The sequence below is a fragment of the Mus pahari genome, chromosome 9 (genome assembly GCF_900095145.1).
Source record: "Mus pahari chromosome 9, PAHARI_EIJ_v1.1, whole genome shotgun sequence".
NCBI classification, from domain to species: domain Eukaryota; kingdom Metazoa; phylum Chordata; class Mammalia; order Rodentia; family Muridae; genus Mus; species Mus pahari.
This window is the reverse complement of record NC_034598.1, coordinates 90357421-90379064: the sequence shown is the minus strand read 5'-3', so window position 1 is coordinate 90379064 and position 21644 is coordinate 90357421. Positions and strand designations below refer to the sequence as shown.

General features: G+C 47.4%; 1 protein-coding gene across 1 annotated transcript in view; it reads left to right on the top strand.

The window, feature by feature from the left end:
* Polr3b (RNA polymerase III subunit B) overlaps window positions 1-18654 on the top strand; it is a 104876-nt gene extending 86222 nt beyond the window's left edge. The window contains exons 23-27 of the mRNA XM_029542033.1: window positions 5800-5903; window positions 6419-6585; window positions 10178-10291; window positions 12086-12259; window positions 17288-18654. Of these exons, the coding sequence (XP_029397893.1) occupies window positions 5800-5903; window positions 6419-6585; window positions 10178-10291; window positions 12086-12259; window positions 17288-17417 (689 nt within the window). The 3' untranslated portion in view covers window positions 17418-18654. The remainder of the gene's footprint in view (window positions 1-5799; window positions 5904-6418; window positions 6586-10177; window positions 10292-12085; window positions 12260-17287) is intronic.
* The last annotated feature ends 2990 nt before the right edge of the window (window positions 18655-21644 follow it).

Here is a 21644-nt window from a genome sequence, read left to right as displayed (position 1 = left end):
TAAGGGTTTCAATTAATCAGCCCTTTGTGTGCCTCAGACTATGCAAATTTATCACATCAAACCATTCAGCTGCTCCTGGGAAAGCCGCGTAAAAACGCTATTGTCTTCCTGCACCTCCTCTCATTTAGAGTGATGTTTTAATAAGAAAGCTAATCAAGTTTTCTTATGCATTATTTATCTGTTAACATGTAAGGAAGAGCCGAGTTGCAGTTACATCAGCCAGGATGTGGTAAGCAATGCACCAGATCTGGAGGTGATAGGACAAGTTTTTTTGTCTTCCCAGCTCTCTCCTGCTCGGAATGATTTAAGGTGGTGAGGGAAAAAAAAAAAAGGTTAGTTGATAGCTGAGAGAAAGGGAAGAAAGGAGGCCACCTGTGGTAGCCTTCACATTTTGATTTAGAAATTTGCATCTCTGAGGCCCACAGACACAAGTTTACTAGAAGTGCTTATTGGGTGATTGGAACAGTCCAACTTGAGACTGTTCTGGCTGCTGCTTTAGCCTCCCATGTAGTACGGTATTCATCAGCAGTAAGCAGTTCCCACTAGACACTCATGGCAGCTTCTTGATAATGTGAAACGGCCAGAACACGCTAAGGGTGCAAGTTCCAACCTCCACAGCCACAGTCAGGGCAGCTGCTCCTAGCTGACCAGTCATTAAGTTGATCTCTATAGTATGTCCTGCTGAGAGCAATTAGGTTCCTTATATAATAATAATCCCTTGCATTTAGATTTTTGTCTAAGGACCATAAAGTTTCTCTCAGATATTAGCCCATCAGTTCTTCTAACACAATTAATTGCCTGATGGAGCACCTGATGGAGGTGCTGGTTATTCACAGTAAAAAGACTAAGCTACTAAGGCTTTATCATTTTTCCTTCCTTTCTAGTCAAACACCGACTGCTTATATAGTATCTGTTAAACAGAAGAACATCAGATTTAGGTCACCTGGTTCTTTGTTATCCTCCCTCCACTGGACTGAGACCCAAGGAGAGATGAGCTCTACAGGTACCATCTCATCATGTTCATAAGCCTCATGAACATGGCACCAGTTGTGTTTGCTCCTTCACAGTCCAGACCACAGACTCCAGACTCCTGGTGCAGTGCAACTGTAGGGAAAAGCTCACTTCCTACAGTGTACCTGGGGAAAAGGCTCACTTCCTACAGTGTAACTGTGGGGAAAAGACTCACTTCCTACAGTGTAACTGTGGGGGGAAAGGCTCACTTCCTGCTGTGTAACTGTGGGGAAAAGGCTCACTTCCTACAGTGTAACTGTGGGGAAAAGGATGACTTCCTCCGTCCTCCTAAACAGTGTGAGACTAGAATACATGGCCTGCTGATGGTGAAGTATCTCCCAACACAGATCCCAGTGAGTTAGTCAGGCTCTAGTCAGTGTGACTTCCGCAGCCTCCTTGTGATGTGTCTTGCATCGCATTCAGCTGCAGGGAGTGCAGTTACCGAAGGGTGTTAGCTTCCAGCATTTGCTCGGATTGAACTATGTCAGCTGCATCTCCTGCTTAAGTTGTGTCCTCACCTCCTTAGAGTGTTTGTCACACAGTGTATCTGAGTAATGCTGTGTGAAAACCAATAGAAAACTGCATACTAGTCAGCCCTTACTGGGGTGTCACCTCAGAAATAGCTCTTGCATTAAATAGATCACTGCAGGGTTTTTTGGTTTGGTTGGTTGGTTGGGTGGGTGGGTTTTTTTGGTTTTTCAAGACAGGGTTTCGCTGTGTAGCCCTGGCTGTCCTGGAACTCACTCTGTAGACCAGGCTAGCCTCGAACTCAGAAATCCGCCTGCCTCTGCCTCCCAAGTGCTAGGATTAAAGGCGTGCGCCACCACACCTAGCTGCAGTTGTAGCATGGTAAATTTTTTCTTCTCTTTTGGAGTTGTTTGTTTGTTTTTGTTTTTGAGACAGGGTCTTGCTGAGCAGCCCAGGCTGGCTTTGAATTCAGAATTCTCCTGCTGTTCCAATACTTGCATTACTGGCATGAGCTACAACACATTTTTTTTTTCTGATATGTTAACTTGTCTATTTAAAGTGTTCTAGCACACAGATCTAACCCACTAAAACTAATAGGTCAGTTGCCATTAATATTAGTTTTTAGAAATACATTTTAAGAAAACCAAATGATTCATAATGCCGGCTGTATTTTCTCTGGACAACCTGTACCTACATGATATCTGGGTTGCTCTCTCAAGCTGTAGAAATAAAGACAGCAGCTTGGTAGTGGAACCTGCAGTGCCTGGGTCCTCTGAGTGGGCTAGCACCCAGTTGTAGCTTCCCTGGACTCCATAAGTTCTCCTTCTCTGCCCTTGGAATTAGTGTCGGTGCTGATGGAGTGACACTCTCTTGGCAGTGCATCGTCTGCTCCTAACTTGCCCGGCTTCTACTTTTCTTCATGAATTTGTGTTTGCTAAGATACAGTCTAGAGCCTAATTCCCAGTTAACTCCAGTGAGTACATCAAAGTTCCTGAGCAAAATGTATTTGCATTTTGCTACCAGGAGGTTGTGCTATAAACAGTGGAGTTGAGACATCAGCACAGGCCAGGGGATGAAATTTTATTTTAAAATCTGAAGTGCTGTGTAAGCATTTAAGGTATGAATCAGTAATCATTTCCCAACAGCTCCCATTAGCCATGCTTTCTTTGCAGCCCATCCCCTTTCCTGGGATGCAGGGGTGGGGGTTAACACTGGAGCACACTGCGTGGCATTTGCATTTAAGCCAGCATTCAAGGGAAGCCACCACAACTTTCTAAAGTTCTTAGTGCCGGAAGGGACCTTCCACTTCTGCTCCTTGATGAAACACAGTTTTAATTTTTCATTTCGAGAAAAGAGAAGAAACCTTCCCAGTGTGGTAAAGATTGAATACTTCTAAACCAGAGAAATGTGGAAAGAAAAAATATATATGGGGGAAAAGTGGGTTTCAAAGGTTAGGAATGTTCTTTACCCCTGATGGAGTCAGTAAAGTGCAGACTTAAAAAATCATCTGTCTAATTTGAGATTCAAGATCATCAAATTCTGTCTAAATATTTTGTTTTAACTTCTAAGCTCATTATGGCCCCTTTGTGTTAACTTGTATTAAACTCTGTCAGCTATGACTGGTCTCATAAGCACAGTCAGTGGGGCAGAATAAGTTAATTATTTACTTGTGTCACTAGTGCTCTTCATTTAATGAAATGCACAGCTGTGTTGGATCTGCAGTTGGATGTGTAGCTCCCATTGTTCAGCAAGTCAGCAGAGGGGAGAAGCCGCGGTGATGGAGAGTCCTCGCCTCTCTCTGCTGCTCTGGCTTTCTGTGTCGATTTCATGGGTCTTTTATCACTCGCTTTCTCACAAAACAAACAACACAGGGCTGTCTGCTATGGGAACCATCTTGGCATATAAAAGGGGTTTCAGAGGCTCAAGTAATTTTAAGTTAGCGAAGATTTGATTTTTGGCTTACAGGTGCCCCTGGTTCAAATATAACCAAAGCAATTCTATTATAGGACGGAATGGGGAAAAAAAAAAAGCTCCTTGTGTATGTTTTTGTACACAAATGTCAGAAAAAGGCAGAAGAGGGGGAAAAAAAAAAAAACTTCCCAAAAGGAAGCTGTGCAGTGAAGATTAATCGGGCCAGGAGGAAATGACTCGATTCTGAGTGTAGGAATGAGCATGTATGTATGCCATCCTAATAGCTTGGTGAGGTTAGATTAGCTCAATTAAACATGCCAACTAAAACCAGGATTCCAAGTGCAAGGCTTTGGTCTGTTTGCCATCCCCAAGTCCCAGCCTGCCTGAACCGGTTCCCACCTTCTCCTGGTGGGTGGAGGGTGGACCACGGCCTCTCCTAGGCTGACACCAGCATCCCTGTGGGTCCTGCCTGAGAGGCGCTGCCTTTTTTTCCCTTTGGTTTTGTGTTTATGGGCTATCTGAACCCTGACTCTCACCAGCCTTCCAGGCTCTGCCCCTTCCTTGTGGAGATGCTGATTCCAACATTTTGTTCTTTGCTGTACAGTAGTAGCCTCAGGGTGCCTAGATTTCCAATGTGCTCTCTTTCAAAGGAGACTTCAGTAACTTCTGGCCTCTGTCAGATAATCTCAGTATGGATAAGATGTGGTTTTGGAGGGAAGGGACATGTCAATTTTGGCACACAGCTGGATTTGAACTGCAGTATAGCAAGTGAGTTTGTTATTCATACAGGAAAGCATGAATATCATGGTATGATTTTAAAACCTTTTTAACCAAAATAAGTATCAAAGAAACCGTATGTATGCTCTGGAATCCGACTCTCCACGCCCTAGCTGCAGTCTTGTTCGCAGCCACTAGAAAGCAGAGTGTTAGCACAGTGTACAGAAGCAGGTGGGCTTGCTTCCCCTGTGCTTTAGCTCTTCATGATACGCAGATCATAAAGGTTTCATTTTAAAGACACTTGGGGGTCCTGGAGATGCTTGCTTACCATGTCTTAGGTCTTAACGCCAATACAGCAATAATAACAACTTAGTTGGTTTTTTTTTTTTTTTTTAAGTGGCTTTAGTTATGTAGAAGACAAACAGGAATGAAAATCTTGGGTTTTTTAGTAGGTTCTGAAATTGGTTCGTTCTCATACAGGGGAGAGGCGTTTCCTTTTATTGGTGTTTGTGTTGTTACACTACAGTGTAAGAGGTCCCTTTCCTCTGAGCAAGCCTTCTAGCTCTTATATACATTGTAGCAAATTCTGCCCCACTCATCTTCCCGGGAAAAACAAATCGGAAGTAAAAGCTGTGTAGCAGCAAAATCCCTGCGAGCTTAGAACCCTGTTCCAGCCTGCTCAGCTCTGCTACCCTAAGGGAATGTCGGTGGAGCGCTGAGCTGGAAGGCGCTCTGCTCCCATTCCATTCTTAGAATTCCGTGTCTAATTCTGGCCTTTTGCTCTAAGAATGAATTGGCTCTTACTTTTCTTGTTGGTCTTTACAAGTTCAATCAAAGATCACTTTTCTAATGTGCTGTAAACTCCAAGAATTAAAATTCCTCTGAGCAGGTTAAGCTCAGCCAAGGAAGCCCTGGCACGGTGGCCACCCCTGCAGCCAGTGTGTGCACCTGCTAGTGTTTCAACCACTCCCAGGCTTCCTTTCCTTTCTTTTTTAATGATTTATTTTTATTTTTTGTACATTGGTGTTTTGCCTACATGTATGGGTATTGGATTTCTCTGGAACTGAAGTTACAGTTGTGAGCTGCCGTGTGTGTGTGTGTGTGTGTGTGTGTGTGTGTGTGTGTGTGTGTGCCAGGAACCGAACTCGGGTCCTTTTGAAGAGCAGCCAGTGTTGTTAACCACTGAACTCTCTCTCCAGCCCCACACACAGATTTGTTGTCACAGGTTTTTAAAACCACATTTTACATATTTAGTTGTATTCAATCGTTCTTTGTTTGGTGGTCAGAGAATTTGCATTCCTGTGGTTTGGGCACAAAACCCAGCAGACCGCAGCCTAGCTGACAAGGAGCAGAAACCCGGGATTGAAAAGCTTCCCGAAGGAGAGCCGGCCTGAAACTGCCCTTTGGTCTTCTTGATGCTCTGGGAAGGTGGGCAAGCAGCCTGACAGCACCATTGTGTGGCATGCCAGCATGCCAGTCCACAGTCGACAATGCTTTTCTGCAAGGAGAGTCATTTTTGAACTGCTTGGCTAGCGGGGTTGTTGGAAATTGCTTTTGTTGCTCTTGATGGAGACCGTGGGGAGGGCTTTAGAACAGTGGGAGTAGAGGTAGCAGCAGGGAGATCCCAATTAAGTACTGTATTCTTCCCCCTGTCCATTTGCTTTACATGCCATAAAATCTCCTCTCCCCCAGGTGTTTGTGGCCTGATCGTCCCCCAGGAAGACATGCCGTTCTGTGATTCTGGCATCTGTCCCGACATCATAATGAACCCACACGGCTTCCCATCGAGAATGACGGTCAGTTACCTTTGGGCTTTTTAGAGGTGCTGCTCTGAAGGAAAGAAGTGGGCAGTTAGTTTAGTTACAGTGAGTGGCCCCCTGATGGATAAACGGACTCCTTGTCCCTGTCCCTCACTCTCCTCTGCAGCAAATGACAAGTGCTTTTGCACTTAGTTCATGTGAGTGGCAGTTGTGGCCCTCAGCACAGAGAGTCCTGTGTGCTGAGCCTGTTCCATGTCTCTTTCAGCAGTCACTTCCTGTAATCTGCAATCCTGTCGCTAACCATGTGGCCTTGGCCACGGTGCTTAGCTCTCTACTTGAGTTTCAATATCTGAAAACTAGGGAAGTCAGTCAGGGAAGTTAGTCACATGGGCCAGGGCTCTTCAGCACGATACCTGCTAATGCTTGTATTGGCAATGATTTACTATGTTGGTTGTAGTCAAAGCTACTTTTTTGGAACATAAGCCAAAAGGCCAAGAGAACTGACCGCCCAGGCAGGCACTCACCTAGTTTGTTCCCATCCCATCTCACAGGTTGGAAAGTTAATTGAGCTGCTGGCTGGCAAGGCAGGCGTGTTAGACGGCAGGTTCCACTACGGCACTGCCTTTGGAGGGAGTAAAGTGAAGGATGTGTGTGAAGACCTCGTTCGCCATGGTTACAACTACCTGGGGAAGGACTATGTCACCTCAGGCATCACAGGGTGAGTGTGCTGTTAAGCACTAGAGATCGGAGGCGAGGGCCCCGAAGAAGGAATACTATAAAGTATAAAGTTCCAAGGCTGCCTTGGTTGGAAATAACGAAGCCTCAGTGCTTTAGGAAGTGTGATCCAAGACAGGCCACAGTTAGGAAGCCAGTGGGCCACTGAGGACCACCAGTTGTGTCGGTAAGGCTGTCATTGTAACAAGCTCGGGTTTCCATGTTGCTTCTGTGGTGCACATTAACTGCATCTGATGCAGTGTTACCCAGACTGCCAGCTCTGTGCCGAGCCCCAGAGACGGATGCTTTGTCTCATAGCCTGGAGCCCAGTGTTCACACCTAATGTGTGTGTGCTAGGCATTGAGAGGATCATAGTAAAGAAAACCACAGAGCTGGCCATTTAGATGTGTTATTAGACATGGAACAGTAGCAAACACAAGGTAATTCCCAGCAGGCCGGCAGTGACTGCCTGCCAAGCAGGTGGTGTCTGGTTAGGTTTGGCTTTGAGGTTTTGGTTTTGTTCTGGGTTGCCGGGGATTGACTCCAGGGCTTCATGCATGCTTGGAAAGCACGCCATGGCTGAGCCTCACCCTCTGCCCGCTGATTTCCCAATTAAACTCCGACCTAGTGCCGCTGCCCATCCCTGCCCGGCTCCTTTCCACAGCCGCCGGGCTCTACTGCTCGGTCTCCAGAGCCTAGCACAGCGCCTCCCGGCACAGGTGCTTCAGCAATGCCTGATGGGTAAATCTGAGAACTAGCTCTCAGCACATGAAGACAAGGGCAAGGAGAGAGTGCGGAAGGCATGGAGGGACAGAAGCTGTGTCATTCAGTGTGTTATACAGAGGAAAGTACACTTACTGAGTAAATCCCAAAAACTGGTAGGAGCCACCCAACTGTTTTTCTATAAGGAAGTAGCTCTGCGGCCTAAGGTGAGGTTGGATAAAACAGGGTGAAGGGTCTAGCTGTCATCTTAGACAGACACAAGTCCATGCAATTATTGTGAACTACGAGGTCTTGAAACTCAGCTCAGATGGCACATATGATCAGATCGGCTGCTTGCATACCCTGTGGCACATAAAGTACCCAGGGGCCAGAGACAGAGCTTAGCAGTTAAAAACACTGGCTGCTGCTCCACAGGATCCAAGTTTGGGATCCAACACCTCCTGACCTCCAGGGGCTTCTAAACTGATGTACTTGTACCCATGTAGGTACACACACACACACAAACTCAAACACACGAAAACATACAGAGAGTAAGAGAGTGGGGTGGATGGGTGGATGAATGAGTGAACCCTTGTACTAAGACCTCAGGGTCACGCTGCTTAAGCTGCCCTTGGGCTGTGAGCCACCGGTGCAGGTGCAGGTCGGCCGAGGCATGGGCAGGGAAATGGTGCTTAACTGTGGTACTACAAAGAAATGCTCCAGGAGGGAGAGGCCTGCCAGGAATCCATTTCTGCTGAAAATATGGATCCAGTGCTTTGTACAGTGACTGCCCAGATGGTAGTGATATGGGTTTCCTTAAGTAAATCATTCTTGGGATGTTTAAAAATACAAAACTCATTTTATGAAAACTCTAATGGTTTCCTCCATTTAAGTATGGTTTAGTCAAATAGTTAGGGATCTGTTTCAAAGACACACAGTCATCGCTGAACTTGTGGCTTCATTTCTACTCAGAAATGATATTGTCCAGAGAATGTGCACAGCCATAGGACCCACTCAGTGCAGCTGCCTAAACATAAGTACACTGAAAGATTAGGCTGGGCTGCATGCGCTGGGCTGCACACAGCTGTGAGGACAGCGGAGGGCTACACTGCTTCCCTTGGTGCCCACATGGGCTGCATGCTGTATGGTGTGGACAGCTGTGTGGACAGCTGTGGCCACACTGCTCCCTTGGGGCCCACGTGGGTTTCCATCCCTTTGCCATTCACCATGCCAAGGCTTGAGCAGCACTGCTGAGCCTGTTGAGATTTCCCCCGAGGTCTGCATTTGTGTCCCTCCCCTGCCCTCACCCATGGTCCTGATCGCATGTGGTTTTACGGTGGAATAGCACTGGGCGGCAGAGGTCCATGAATTCTACATGAGTTACCATCCCTAAGGACCTCAGTCATGCATTAGGACTGGAAATACCCTTTGATACACCTTGATTCACAGTCAAGAAAACTGAATTGGGAAGGTCATGCAGTGTCCATGACAGACTAGGACAAGACTCTCAAGGCCCTTGCTACCATGTCCTGGGGTCCCATTGCTGACATGCACAGCGGCTGGGGAACTGCAGCAGCCTTCACTCCTGCACTGGCACATTGGCACTGGGGCGGGCAGGCTGGGCCAAAGCCGGCAGCGGCCTCTCTGCACTTAGTGGCTTCCTCAGCTCTCCCTGCTTGGCCCGTGCTTTGCTCCGAGGGAGCCTGTTTCTCAGATAGGCCACAGTGGCAGCAGAGAGAGCGCTGGGTCTGAGGCCTGGTCACACCACTCGCTGGCTCTTACCTAACCTCTCAGGCTCACTGGGCCTGCCGCTACATAGTCAAAAGTGGAGGCTCAGTGCACCTGGATTCAACAGCACTGGCGAGTCCTTCCCTTTGAGGAAGGACACTTGGAGAAAATGAAAAGATTTTTGAGGGTGTCCATTCCTTGGCTGTTTGCTTCAGGAGGGACTTAATTTTTTTTTTTGTTATAGCACTTATACACTCACTTTTAAGATTCTTGCTATATTCATTAGTGAAATAAGTTGTGTAACAAACATTTATTGAGCACTAGTTGTAGGCCAAGCAGGATCATAGATGCTGGAACCACTGTGGCAAAGGAGACAAAGAACTGACTTCTCACAGGAAGATAGAGAGTAAGCAGAGAAACAAACTGATTATACACAAGGTGCTGAGGGCACTACAGGGTGGAGTGAGGGAAGCGTGGTGGAGAGGAAGGGAGGGGGGGTTCCTTAGAAAGGCGCCCAGCTGGAATCCTAGCACGTAGGAGGCGGAGACCAAAAGACCATGAGTGTCACACCAGCACAGACTGTATGGAAGTTCCAGGCCAGGTTAAGCTCTGTGGTCAAGGAGTGCACTGTTGACCGGGCCCTGCATACACCTGACAGAAGGGTGAGTGTGTCAGCTCGGGTCAGTGGGGAGATGTCCTGAAGTAGAAGTCGTAGTGTGTTTGGTGTGATGGCCATGTATGATTTGGGCTACATCGAATATCAGAAGAAGCCATTGTAGATTTTATAATCTGCTCTCATTTCCAGTTTGGGAGGAGTCCCTCTGGATTGTTACGGTAGATCAGATTGGCTAGTGCTGAGAGTAAAGGCAAGATCAATCTGGAAATAGCAAATCAAGCAAAGCAGTCGGCTGGGGATGCAGGTGATTGGGAAGAGGGTCCTCCTGCTGGCAGTGTTTCCCTGTGGAAGCATCATCTTTTCATACAGTGGTGTGCTGTGACTGTGGTCTCGCCTTTTCGCTGACTGCAGGCTAGAGGTTGTCCTCACACAATTGGTCATAAATCTCTGAGAAGACAAGGAGAACTTCCAGGTGAGGAGGCCTATGGAAGGCTGTCTGTCCAGCCATCCAAACAGTGTTGCTTAAATCCAGTGTTGGCTTTTCTTTCAGTGAGCCCTTAGAAGCATACATCTATTTTGGACCTGTGTACTATCAGAAACTGAAACACATGGTGCTGGATAAGATGCATGCCCGGGCCCGAGGACCACGAGCTGTCCTTACCAGGTATGAGAAGCCCTGGGTGGGGGTGGGGGTGGGGGAGCTGATGCTGCTGTCAAAGCATCAGTCACTTCTCTGTGGAGATAAACAGTCCCAGCAGAGCTTCTGTTTCCCTTAAGATACCAAAATTTGGGTGTGTTAAACACAGTCTTGGTTACTTTCTGTTGTTGTGATTAAACAAAAGAAAAAGCCCTGTGACCAAAAGCAACTTGGGAGGAAAGAATTTAATCTTTCAACTATCAGGTGACACTCCATCAAGGGAGAAGCCAGGACAAGAATTCAAGGCAGGAACTGAAGCAGAGGCCGTAGAGCTACTTACTGGCTTGCTCCTCCTGTTTTCTTATACCTCTAAGACCACCTGCGTGGGGATAGCACCACCCACAGTGAGCAGTTCCTGCCCACATCACTCAGGAATTGATCTAGAAAATGTTTAACAAGCTTGCTGTCTTAGGGTTTCCTGCACAAAACATCATGACCAAGAAGCAAGTTGGGAAGGAAAGGGTTTATTCGGCTTACACTTCCACATTGCTCTTCATTACCAAAGGAAGTCAGGACTGGAACCCAAGCAGGAGCTGATACAGAGGCCACGGAGGGATGTTCCTTACTGGCTTGCCTCCCCTGGCTTGCTCAGCTTGCTCTCTTAAGAACCCAAGACTACCAGCCCAGGGATGGCCCCACCCACAATGGGCCCTCCCCCCCCCCTTGATCACTAATTGAGAAAATGCCCCACAACTGTGATCTCATGTAGGCATTTCCTCACCTGAAGCTTCTTTCTCTGTGATAACTCCAGCTGTGTCAAGTTGACACAAAACCAGCCAGGACACTTGCCTACAGGTGATCTTAGAAAGCATTTTCTTAATTGAGGTTCCTTCCTCTCAGAAGACTCTAGCATATGTCAAGTTGGAAAAACAACAACAAAAAAAAAACAAAACAAAACAAACAACAAACAAAAAAACCCCAGCTATAACAACAAGAGCAACATTAACATTTCAGCATATGTCAGAGACACTGTGTTTGCTATGTCATGGGAAGTCAAAAGCGTAATTGCCTGTTTGCCATCTGCTACTTGGGAAGGAACGTTATTGGCTTATCGTTTACAGTCTGTCACCAAGGGAAGCCAGGGCAGGGACAGAAGCCGAGAGCATGGAGAAATGCTGTGTATTGGCTTGCTTCCCCGAGTTGCTCAGCTTCATTTCTCACACAGTTAAGACCCCCCTGCCCTGGAATGGCACTGTCCACAGTAGGCTAGGTGCTCCCACATCAATCAACAATTAAAAAAAAAAAAAATGGCCCACAGACATACCCATGGGCCAGTCTGATGGAGGCATTCTTCACTTGACACTCCCTATTCCCAGGTGTGGCTAGGTTCTCAACAAGTTGACAAAAACTAACAGCACAGAGCCCTCAAGAGCTACTGGAGACCCAAGCTTCTTCCATAGTCTCTCTCCTCTGCTTCTAAGTAACAGAGAGCATCACTAAAAATACTCAAAGGCCTTGCTCTCTGATTTGAAAACTGTAGTACCCTAATAGTAATGACCACCATGTGCGAGTAATGAATGCTAATACTCGTATTTGGATGATTATATAAATAATATATCATTATGTCATATGATAGACTGTACAATTATGGTTGTTTTCCACAGCGATAGCCACTAGTGTGCTCTTTTGAAGCAATTCAAGGTCACTGTCTGGTGGGTGTCTAGGCTGGCAGGAGAACCTGCCCCAAAGCCATGCTTTGGGTCCGCATGTGATGCTGTCTCCCTTTCTGTGCCTAATGGAATCTGGTCATTTACTTCAAAGGCAACCCACCGAAGGGCGGTCTCGAGATGGCGGCTTGCGACTTGGAGAAATGGAGCGGGACTGTCTAATTGGCTACGGAGCGAGTATGCTTTTGCTGGAGAGACTAATGATCTCAAGTGATGCCTTCGAGGTTGACGTCTGTGGGCAGTGTGGACTCCTGGGATATTCTGGCTGGTAAGTGGACGCCGCATGTCTCTTAGACCACATCCGTTGGCCCAGGTAATGGTTCAAGGACTGCTGTGGACCAGACTCAGCTGCTGTGCAGCCTTTGCCTGCGACCACTTGGGTGCCACCACACTTGTGTGCCTGCCACCATGGTTGCATGCCACCATGCTGTGTGTCACCATACTTGTTTGTCCACGCTTGTGTGCTGCCATGGTGTGTACCACCATGCTTCCCATGAGAAGGCATTTGTATGTTGATTCTTTAATGCTGCATTTATACTGCTGTAGTTGAAGCTCCTAAATAGTACAGACCTTCAATAAAATAGTATCACAGGGCCGAGAGAGATGGCTCAGCACTTGTTGCTCTAAAAACCAAGCTCCTTAGAGAAAGTTGTATCAAGAGCCCTTATTGGTAACTTCAGACCCCAAAAGCCTCATTGCCTCTTACAGCAGCAAAGCTAGGACTAAGACCTGGTGAGTGTACTGTGTGTTCCTTACCCATGCGGATACATTTGACTGTACACTCTGCGGTGCACAGACAATGTCTGTCTCACTTGCTCACCCAGCAGGCATTCGATGTATGCTCTGACAGGTGTAGTTCTAAGTCCAGGAGTGCATAGTGCAGAAGGCCTACCATCCCACTGAATGCCATCTTACTGACCCACTCTCCACTTTACAGCTGATAGATGCTTAGTGAAAAATGTCAGTGCTGAGAGATTCCTTGCACTGTGGAATTGCCAGTATGCTCATTATGCAACTTACAAAGCTGCTTTAATTCCGACACTAAGTCTGGTGTCTAAAGGCTGTCTTACTGGGTGGTGCTCCCGGGGTCCACTATGTGCTGTATAGATGTAGCACCTCTTGTTTGTGGTCACTCTGCTCTGCCAAAGAACAAAAACTTCTGCTTAGGACTCGTCAGGGTCTGGAGCCCTGCGGTCTCTACTTTGCTGATAAAACCTGTGTTCCCCAGTTCCTCCTCACTGATCAGAGGCAGGGTCCCACAGCATCTAAGATAGACATTCCAGAGATGGAGAAGAGTCATGATACCTTCTACCACCCTCAGCGGCCCTGCCCAGAACCCCTCTTCTCAGACAGAAGACCACCTGAGAGGACAGTGTGTGAGTCTGAGTGAGCATGGCTGGGATTGGGGGACACATGGCCACCTTTTCCTCACAGACTCCCCCAGAGCCTCTTTGCAGACAATCTCAACCTTCTGCTGTTATAAGCTACCACTTCTTGGTTAGATCAATTGGGTCAGAGATCAGCAGAGGACTGGGCCGAGAGATGGCTTAGAAAGTAAAGGCATACCCAAGGCTGACAGCCTGAGAACATGCATGCATGCATGCATACAATCATTCATACATACATACATGAGCAAACAAGCCTGGGTAAAGAAAATACATGGTTTGGTTTAGTTTTTTAAGAGCAAGGGGGCTTCTTAGAGCACAGTGTATACTTACCAGCTCAACGACAAACCTTTTAGCAGATTATCTATGATTGCTGTGTAGATAAATGGATGAGTTCTGCGTGTGGAGTTAATTTGGACACTAATGGAAGAGGTGGCCACATTCCGGTTCATTCTTTCCATAAGGTCACAGAGATGGTCACATTCTTATGAGAATAAGCTGAGCCCTTTCTTCTGTCAATGAGATGTGGGGGTTCAGTCCTAGGATGTCCATTTGTCTTTTGAAATGCATATTGAGCAAACTGTGGGCTGGATAACTAAAGGGGTTGGGGTTGGGGGAGCATAGCATAATGAGATGGGGCCTGGAGCCTAGTTAGTTACCCATGCTTAAACCTTCCAGTGTGGCACGAGGACTTTTAAGGAATTGCTTTGAAAGAGTAGAATCATCATTTCATTAAAAACAGGCACCAGCAGACTCCAGAAAGAGTTCTTGTTTCCCTTTCCTGTGTCTCCCCTGCTCCTCTGACAGGAGCAGGAGGCAGCAAACCAGGCTCACAAGGCTCACATGGCCGTGGTCTGAGTGCTGGATGCTTGAGCACACCTGCCATAAGCAGGAAGGCTGCACAAGCTGTTCCACTCAGTTCACCTCTGCCTCTGCTGCCCTGTCCCCTCTAGTGTCCAGCTCTCCTGACCACAGCCCTGATCATGGGTTCAGCATGCTAGCCTTTGAAAGGGCTTGATCAGGTGATGTCGTCTGACCGTCTTTATCTGTATCCACATAGACTTGATATGTCTGATTTGAGTGCCCTACTTGTACCCTGTTGCCAACAGAAAAAAATCCTAGCCCATTCTGTAGTGTGGCTGCCTCGTGTGCTGCTCTGCGGCCGAGCAGGATAATGGTGCTCTCCTTTCTCCAGTCATTACCTGGTCTTGTGTGCCCAGCTCGTGGGAGGGAGCAAGCACAGCTTAGTTGGAAGAAGTCGCCCTTTAATAAGCTGCACAATGGAGGCTGGGTAATTAGAGCGGTTCAGTACCTTGGAGCAGGCACCGTGGGTGACTTGCACATTAGTAAGACATTGCTATGGGGAGGTTTACAGCAAGACTGTTGTTCCTCAGAGAACCCAGGGCAGAAGTCACCAAAGAGCCCCATTAAGGTAATTAGCTCATGGAGGATGCTGCACTGGGCATGGACCTCAGGTGTGGCCACAGCTTCTTCTTGCTGATCTTGTCCTAGAGATTGGTTTACTGTTTTGTTCCTGGTCAGGTTTCTGCCTTTGCAGATTATTCAGACATAGAGGAAAAAACTTGGGGAGGGTGTGTGTGTGTGTGTGTGTGTGTGTGTTACATTGGAATGTTTTGAATCAATACATTAAGAAGATTAGTGGGTTATTCAAACTATGAATCAGCACATATAGAAATTTTAACTAGATTAGCTGAAGTTGGAGTCATCACGTGCTACATAGGCCAGGAAAACCAGGAAGAGGTTACTGCAGTTTGGCCTGCTTCCTCAACTTAAAGTGATACAGGAGTGTGATTCCTGACCCACCCAGGCACATTAGAAACCTGTCTTGATTCTAATGCATGAAAGAAGTCTTTGAGCAGACTTTTAAGAGATTTTTATATCACTAGAGTTTATATCATCAGTGTGTCTGCTGCCGGCATGGGTGACGGCACGTGCTTCTCCCACCTGAGCCCGCTGGAAGCTCTGTCTCTGATGTCGTCGTCACATATAAATCCTTAGCCTTGTCACTTGCTCTCCTTTTCTAAAATCTAAAATGGGAAAGAGTATGATACTGCACACTTATCTCAGCACCTGGTAGATGGCAAGGGGATCGCTGCAAGTTTGAAGCCAGCCCGGTCTCCTTAGTAGGTTCAAGGACACACCAAGGTCCTGTAGCAAGCCCCTGTTAAAGAAACTTGGGGTTAAATACATCATACACACAAAAGCATGACAGCAGCTACCTTTTGTTGTTTGTAGAACTAGCCTTTGCCAAAGCCACAAGTGAGAGACACAGGCATCCCCACCTTTGAAAGGTGACTGCTTGTCACAGCTGAATGACCGTGTCCTTGGCCCGTGTCTTATTGCCCTTATTTTTACCTACTTTAAAATCATAAGCCCTTTGAAGATTCTGAGAAAAGAAGACCATCCAAATATGAACCTTAAAGCAAAAACCTCATGCAGCCTACACTGTCCTTGAACTTACGATCCTCTTGCCTCTGTCTCCCAGTTGCTGAACTTACAGGACTGCAGGAATGTGCCACCACATCAACCTAAATATACACATTCCTTTCTTTTTACAGTTATTGGTAATTTTTGTAAATGTGTATTGACACGAAAACGCCAGAGGGTCCTTAGGTCAGAGGGTAATTTGCTAGTCTTAATTCTCCCCTCGTATCAGGAGGGACCCAGGGATAAAACGCATCAGACTTGTTGATGACCCACTGAGCCATCTCACCCGCCCCTCGTTCTTTCTCATTTTAATGTGTATGGATATTTCTGCCTGCACGTATGCCTGGTGTACATATGTGCATGCCTGGTGCTTGTGGAGGCCAGAAGAGGAGGTCAGATTCCATGGAAATAGAGTTATAGATGGTTGTAAGCCATCATCTGGGTGTTAGGAATCAAGTTCGGGTCCTCTGGAAGAGCAGTGTTTTCAGACCCTGAGCCATCGCCCCAGTCCCCTCTTTACCTTTGCATTTTCAGAAGTCTTCAAACTTGCATATGTTTCAGGGCTTGGAAACCCATGTGAGGGCTGACTGGAGTTTTTCCTTCCACTGTGTGTCCTGAACATCTCCCATTTCCGTGACTGTGCGTCTGTGCTGTCTGTTGGATGACTGCGTAATGCTCTTCTGTATAAATGTCCTGGGTGAGAACCAACTGCCCACTGGGTACTCAAGGAGTCTCCCACTTTGTGATCTCCTTAATAGCCTTGCTGTGATGTTTTTCTGAGTGAGATCTTATTTTTACTGTAAACCCTGGAAAAATACTTCACTTTCTCCACAAGGGACCTTCTGTAGATCAGGACTGAGACAGTTTGTGTCCCCTCTGGAAAGAAGGAAAGAATCTGACTTGTGTAGCTAGCACTTTGGTTGGGGCCCAGGCTGGTACACGGGTTGAGTGGGAATGTTTGTGTGTATGGGCGTGTAGTATGTATTCCTCAGGTTCTTACAGGAGCAGCTCACTGTAAGCACTGATAGATGCTGACAGGGGCGTCCCAAGGAAGAAGGCTTCTTGTCCATCAGGCTAGAAGTGCCTCAGTAGTGGGAACTAAATGTTCTTGTTGGTCATGCTGCAGAGAATAATACCATACAGAGATACCCCGAGCATCTGGGCGTGGTGAGTCCGCAGGAAAGTCATCCATCAGGGAAGTACCTCAGTTCCCAGTGATTCTGACTTCTCAGAACAGTGTATAAGCAAGTGTTTTCCTTAGGAACAGACTCTTAGAAATATAGTTCATGGACTCCAGTTGCATGCTTCTAAACTACAAGGACTGCTTTGCATCACTCTTGCCTTTGCATCCACCGATGTTCCGTTAGTTTTCTGAGCCATCAGTCTGTACCTGACAGCGATGGGAGAGAATCATAGCAGGCCTTCGTTCCTGCCCCTCTCATGCATGTTGACTTGGGTTTCAGGTGCCACTACTGCAAATCTTCGTGCCACGTGTCCTCCCTCCGCATCCCGTATGCCTGCAAGCTGCTCTTCCAGGAGTTACAGTCCATGAACATCATCCCCAGGTTGAAACTGGCCAAGTACAACGAGTAAGGTTCTGCGGTGCTCACGAGGGTACAGTCAGCCGGTGGCCTGTGCAGCCTGAGGCAGGGGCTCTCAGTGACTTCTGTGCTCATTCTGCTTCACGGAGAACTGAGGAGGCGGAGAAGGAGGAAGAGGAGAAGGAACCTAGAGAGAGTACCAACGCCTGTTAATTTTGTTGTTCTTTGTTTGTTTGTGTTGAGTGGGAATCTCACTCTATCCCAGGGTGGATTTGAACTCACCTCAATTCTCCTGCCTTTGTCTCCCATAAGTGCTGGAATCATGGATATGAGCCAGCATATCTGGTTTGTTTATGTTATTATATTTTAAACTGTACTTGTTAGAAAAACCTTCCTTTAAGTTCCCTCTGATGTCTTCTAGTTAACAGAATCCTGGGTTCTCATCAGATGTTGAGGAGGTAAAGAATCATTTGAATTGGGACTAAGACGTTAGCTCAGTCAAGTGCCTGTTGCATATGTATGACCTGAGTTCACACACACCCCCCCCCAGCAACCCATGTAAGGCCTGGGCGTGGCACCCAGCACCCATGTAAAAGTCGGATACTGTGGGTGGGGAGCAGACAGACCGACCCCTGGCACTCTCTGACCAGCCGGTGTAACCAGTCAGTACACTTCAGGTTCAGTGAGAGACCCTGTGTCAAGGGTTAAAGTGAAGAGTAACTGAGGATGACCCCAGAGTCCCTCTGGCCTCCACACACAAAGAATGGGTAGATTCTTGGGCACAACGTTTGCTGAGGTGGGAAGAAGTAAACTGACTCTCAGAGGACAGCAAGTGACACATGTGACTCTGGAAGGCCAGCGGCCACAGCCCGCCGTCACACCAGGCTTGCTGGAACGTGATCTGCGCAGTCTACCTTTGAAGAGCCCCTCCTACCTTCTTTTGATCCTCTAGGATACCTAGGTCTAATCCACAGACTCCTGGTCATTCCTTCATTTCCTGCCCGTTCCATTGCTACCAGGAAGTTCATTGTCCACACTCTCAGTTTGTTCTTAACTGATGTGCCCTGGCTCCAGATAAATATTTATACAGAGAATTGCTTAGAAAGAGAGTGTGTCTTTGTGTGTGTGTGTGTGTGTGTGTGTGTATCCCAGCAGCATTGTGTGTGCAGATGAGGCTGAGGAGCGAGCTCGAGGACTTTTCAGATCTACTCACCCCAGGCTCATCCAGATGAGTCACCGACTTGAAGACTCAACCCTGTTTGTTTTCTTCTCAATAAAGATGTGGCCGTCAGAACGGTACTCAGTCTGAGAGGTGATGTGAGTGGGCAGCCTTCCGTGCATCTTCAGAGACTCATGGGTATTGTGAGTCAGAGGAGGCATCCACATCCTCCCTGCAGGGTTGGTCATCCCTTACCAGATCTGCCACCCCCGCTGTCCTTACTGATGGCCCTCCGGATTACTGTACTGAGGTGTGTGTGTCCTTGTGCCGTGTGCCTATTGGGCCGTCAGAAGGACCTTTTTCTTGGGTGATCTTGCCTGAGTCTACCAAATCCATCAACGGTTGATAACCCTTTACATCATTGAAGGAGCAAGGCAGTGTTCTAGGTACAGGCACCAGGACATCTGCCAAGCACTCGGTACGATGCCCTGTGTTGGAGGTTCCAGAAACAGGGTGTGTATCTTCTTGGTGGAACACAGTCCAGGAGAGGTGGCCCCAGCCTGTGGTCAGACCACAGGAACAACCACGCACACTGACATACACTCAAGATTTTGAAGCACTTCTCAGGATGATTAGCTCCCTGTCATAGCTAAAGAAACTGAGACAGAGTAGCCAAGCCCCAACCCCTACCTCACCCCACACCACACCACCACAGGGGGATGGCAAGAGCTACAAAACCTCGGGCCTGTGTGGTTTAATCCATGGTTCAACGACAGTGGTCTGTCTTAGAAATTCAGATGCCACTGAATGTTGGATTTCCTGCAGATGAACAGTTTCAGCCATCCCAGGCAGTTGTGATCAGGAGAGTTAGCACCTGTCATTGTCTTCAGACACACCAGAGGAGGGCATCAGATCTTGTCGTAGATGGTTATGAGCCACCTTGTGGTTGCTGGGAATTGAACTCCGGACCTCTGGAAGAGCAGTCAGTGTTCTTAACCTTTGAGCCATCTCTCCAGCCCAGCACCTGTCTGATAGAGGAATTCACAGTTCTTCACATGCGCACCACTTATGAGCCATTGGATCCAAACCAAGATGTCAGGAAAGGGAGCAACTGGGTAGTTTTGAAACTAGCAGAGACCACACTTGAATAGCTGGTTGTCTAAGAACTTCAGTGGAAGGACACAGCGGGAGCCGGGATGCAGCTCAGTGGTGGGTCACTTGCCTAGTACCCCAGTTCTGTGCCCAGCACTTACACCAAAAAAGCTACAGTTCCCTAATCTATGGCAGGTATGTTTTTTATAAGTTATTCTAAGTCCATTGCTTTAACAACTACCATTTAGATCCTATTTATAGTAAGGGTAGGTAATTCTGACAGGCAATCTGTGATGTTTTTCCCCGAAGGATTTTAATGGATTTGGAATGACATAGGGTGAAGTTAAGTCTCACCTACCCTCATGGTGGGTGACACTTCAGCAGAGTCAGAAAGACAGAATCTCAACTGTTGCCAAGGCACCGGACTGGACAGGCCGACATGCCACGCAGGAAGAAAGCCTGCCGAGTCACTCGGGGTTTCCACTGTCCCCTGTGGAGACATAAACAAGCACCAAAACAATCTTTTAAAACAATGTCACATAATTTTTGCATTGTGTTTATGCTATTCTTTAATATCGTTTCAAATCCACCAGGTAACCAAGCTGTTGAGGATACATGCTCAGCCTCATGGTTATGTGGTCTCAAATTGTCTTTGCTCCTTGAGTTTTCCCATCTTCAAAATAGAGGAATAATAGTACCACCCTGGGGCTCTTTTAAAGATCCTATGTGACTGTGTGCCTGGCCCAAAAGCAGATGTGTACCGCAAGCTTTCTGTCACATGCTTGCCGGGACAGTTTGGCCCAGGGAATTTCATCAGGCCAGAGTCAGATCCCACATAGATAGGAAGCTCACTGGGTGACTGGTCCCCTTGGCCCCCAGGGTTCATCAGTTCAGGAAGCAACAGCAGAACAACACAGGGGAGCCCAGGCTCCTTGAAGGGGGAGTTTGGGCCAAGTGCAGAAGCTGTGGAGTTTTCCAAAGCCGTCCTGCTTCCCAGCCATAGTGAGGAATGGCAGCGATTGAGTTAGAGAACGCGCTGGCTTGGGATCACCGTTTACCACTGACATCAAAGTGGGGTGGGTTGTCAACGCTGGAGCCCCAGAGTCTTCCGAAGCCCTCAGAACACTTCCATGTGGGGAGTCAGCACCATTTCTAACAAGCCCCTGATTGGACGATACATAATGGGCCCCATTTGGCCAACACCTTTATTTCAGTAATGAGTCGCACAAGACTTGAACACTTAAAGTGTGTGGCTGGGCCCCTCCACATGGGCTCAGCCCATTCTGCTGTGAAATGGATGGGTCAGAAAAGCAACTGTAAAAATCACACCTCTCCCCCTCCGGATTGACTCCATGTGTGTCTTACAAAAATGTGTATTTCATTTGTTGGCTGCAAGTTGTTGGACTTTTACTACACCAGACCACGGGGCCAAGGTGGGTGGGAAATCAAAGTCACACTTCTTTGAAGAGGAAGTTTTAAATGGGGGGGAGAAGTAGCAGTCAAGAGTACATTGGTTGTTACCAAAACCAAGCTACCAATTTGGTTTGAGACTCCAGAAGCAGTTAACAGACAGGCTTCAGGAAATCAAATTTGTGACTTGGGGGTATCACAGTAGAAAATTCCAGAACAACATGCAACTCACCTTTTCACTCACAAGTCTAAGTTGTGAAGTTGAAGCCTCTTTAAATCTGTGTAACAGCTGCCATTCCATGCTCAATAAATTCTAAGTCGGGTTTACTCCCAGCCATCCACGTTAATGGAGGCAAGGAAGGGTAAGGGGAAATTAAGGCAGGTGATGGGTCCAGAATCCATTGAGACTGTTTTCAGACATCAGCAGCTGCTTTCCCTTCCATGATCCACCTGAGCTGTCAGCCCTTCGAGGGACTTGCTGAGTGCTCCAGGGACTTTCTGAGTGCTCCGGGGACTTGCTGAGTGCTCCAGCTGCTTCTTTCAGTCTTATCCCTGTCCTTGAGGGACTAGCAATGCCACCTCTCTAAGTCAGTGCAAATGTGGCCTCCTTAAGCAACA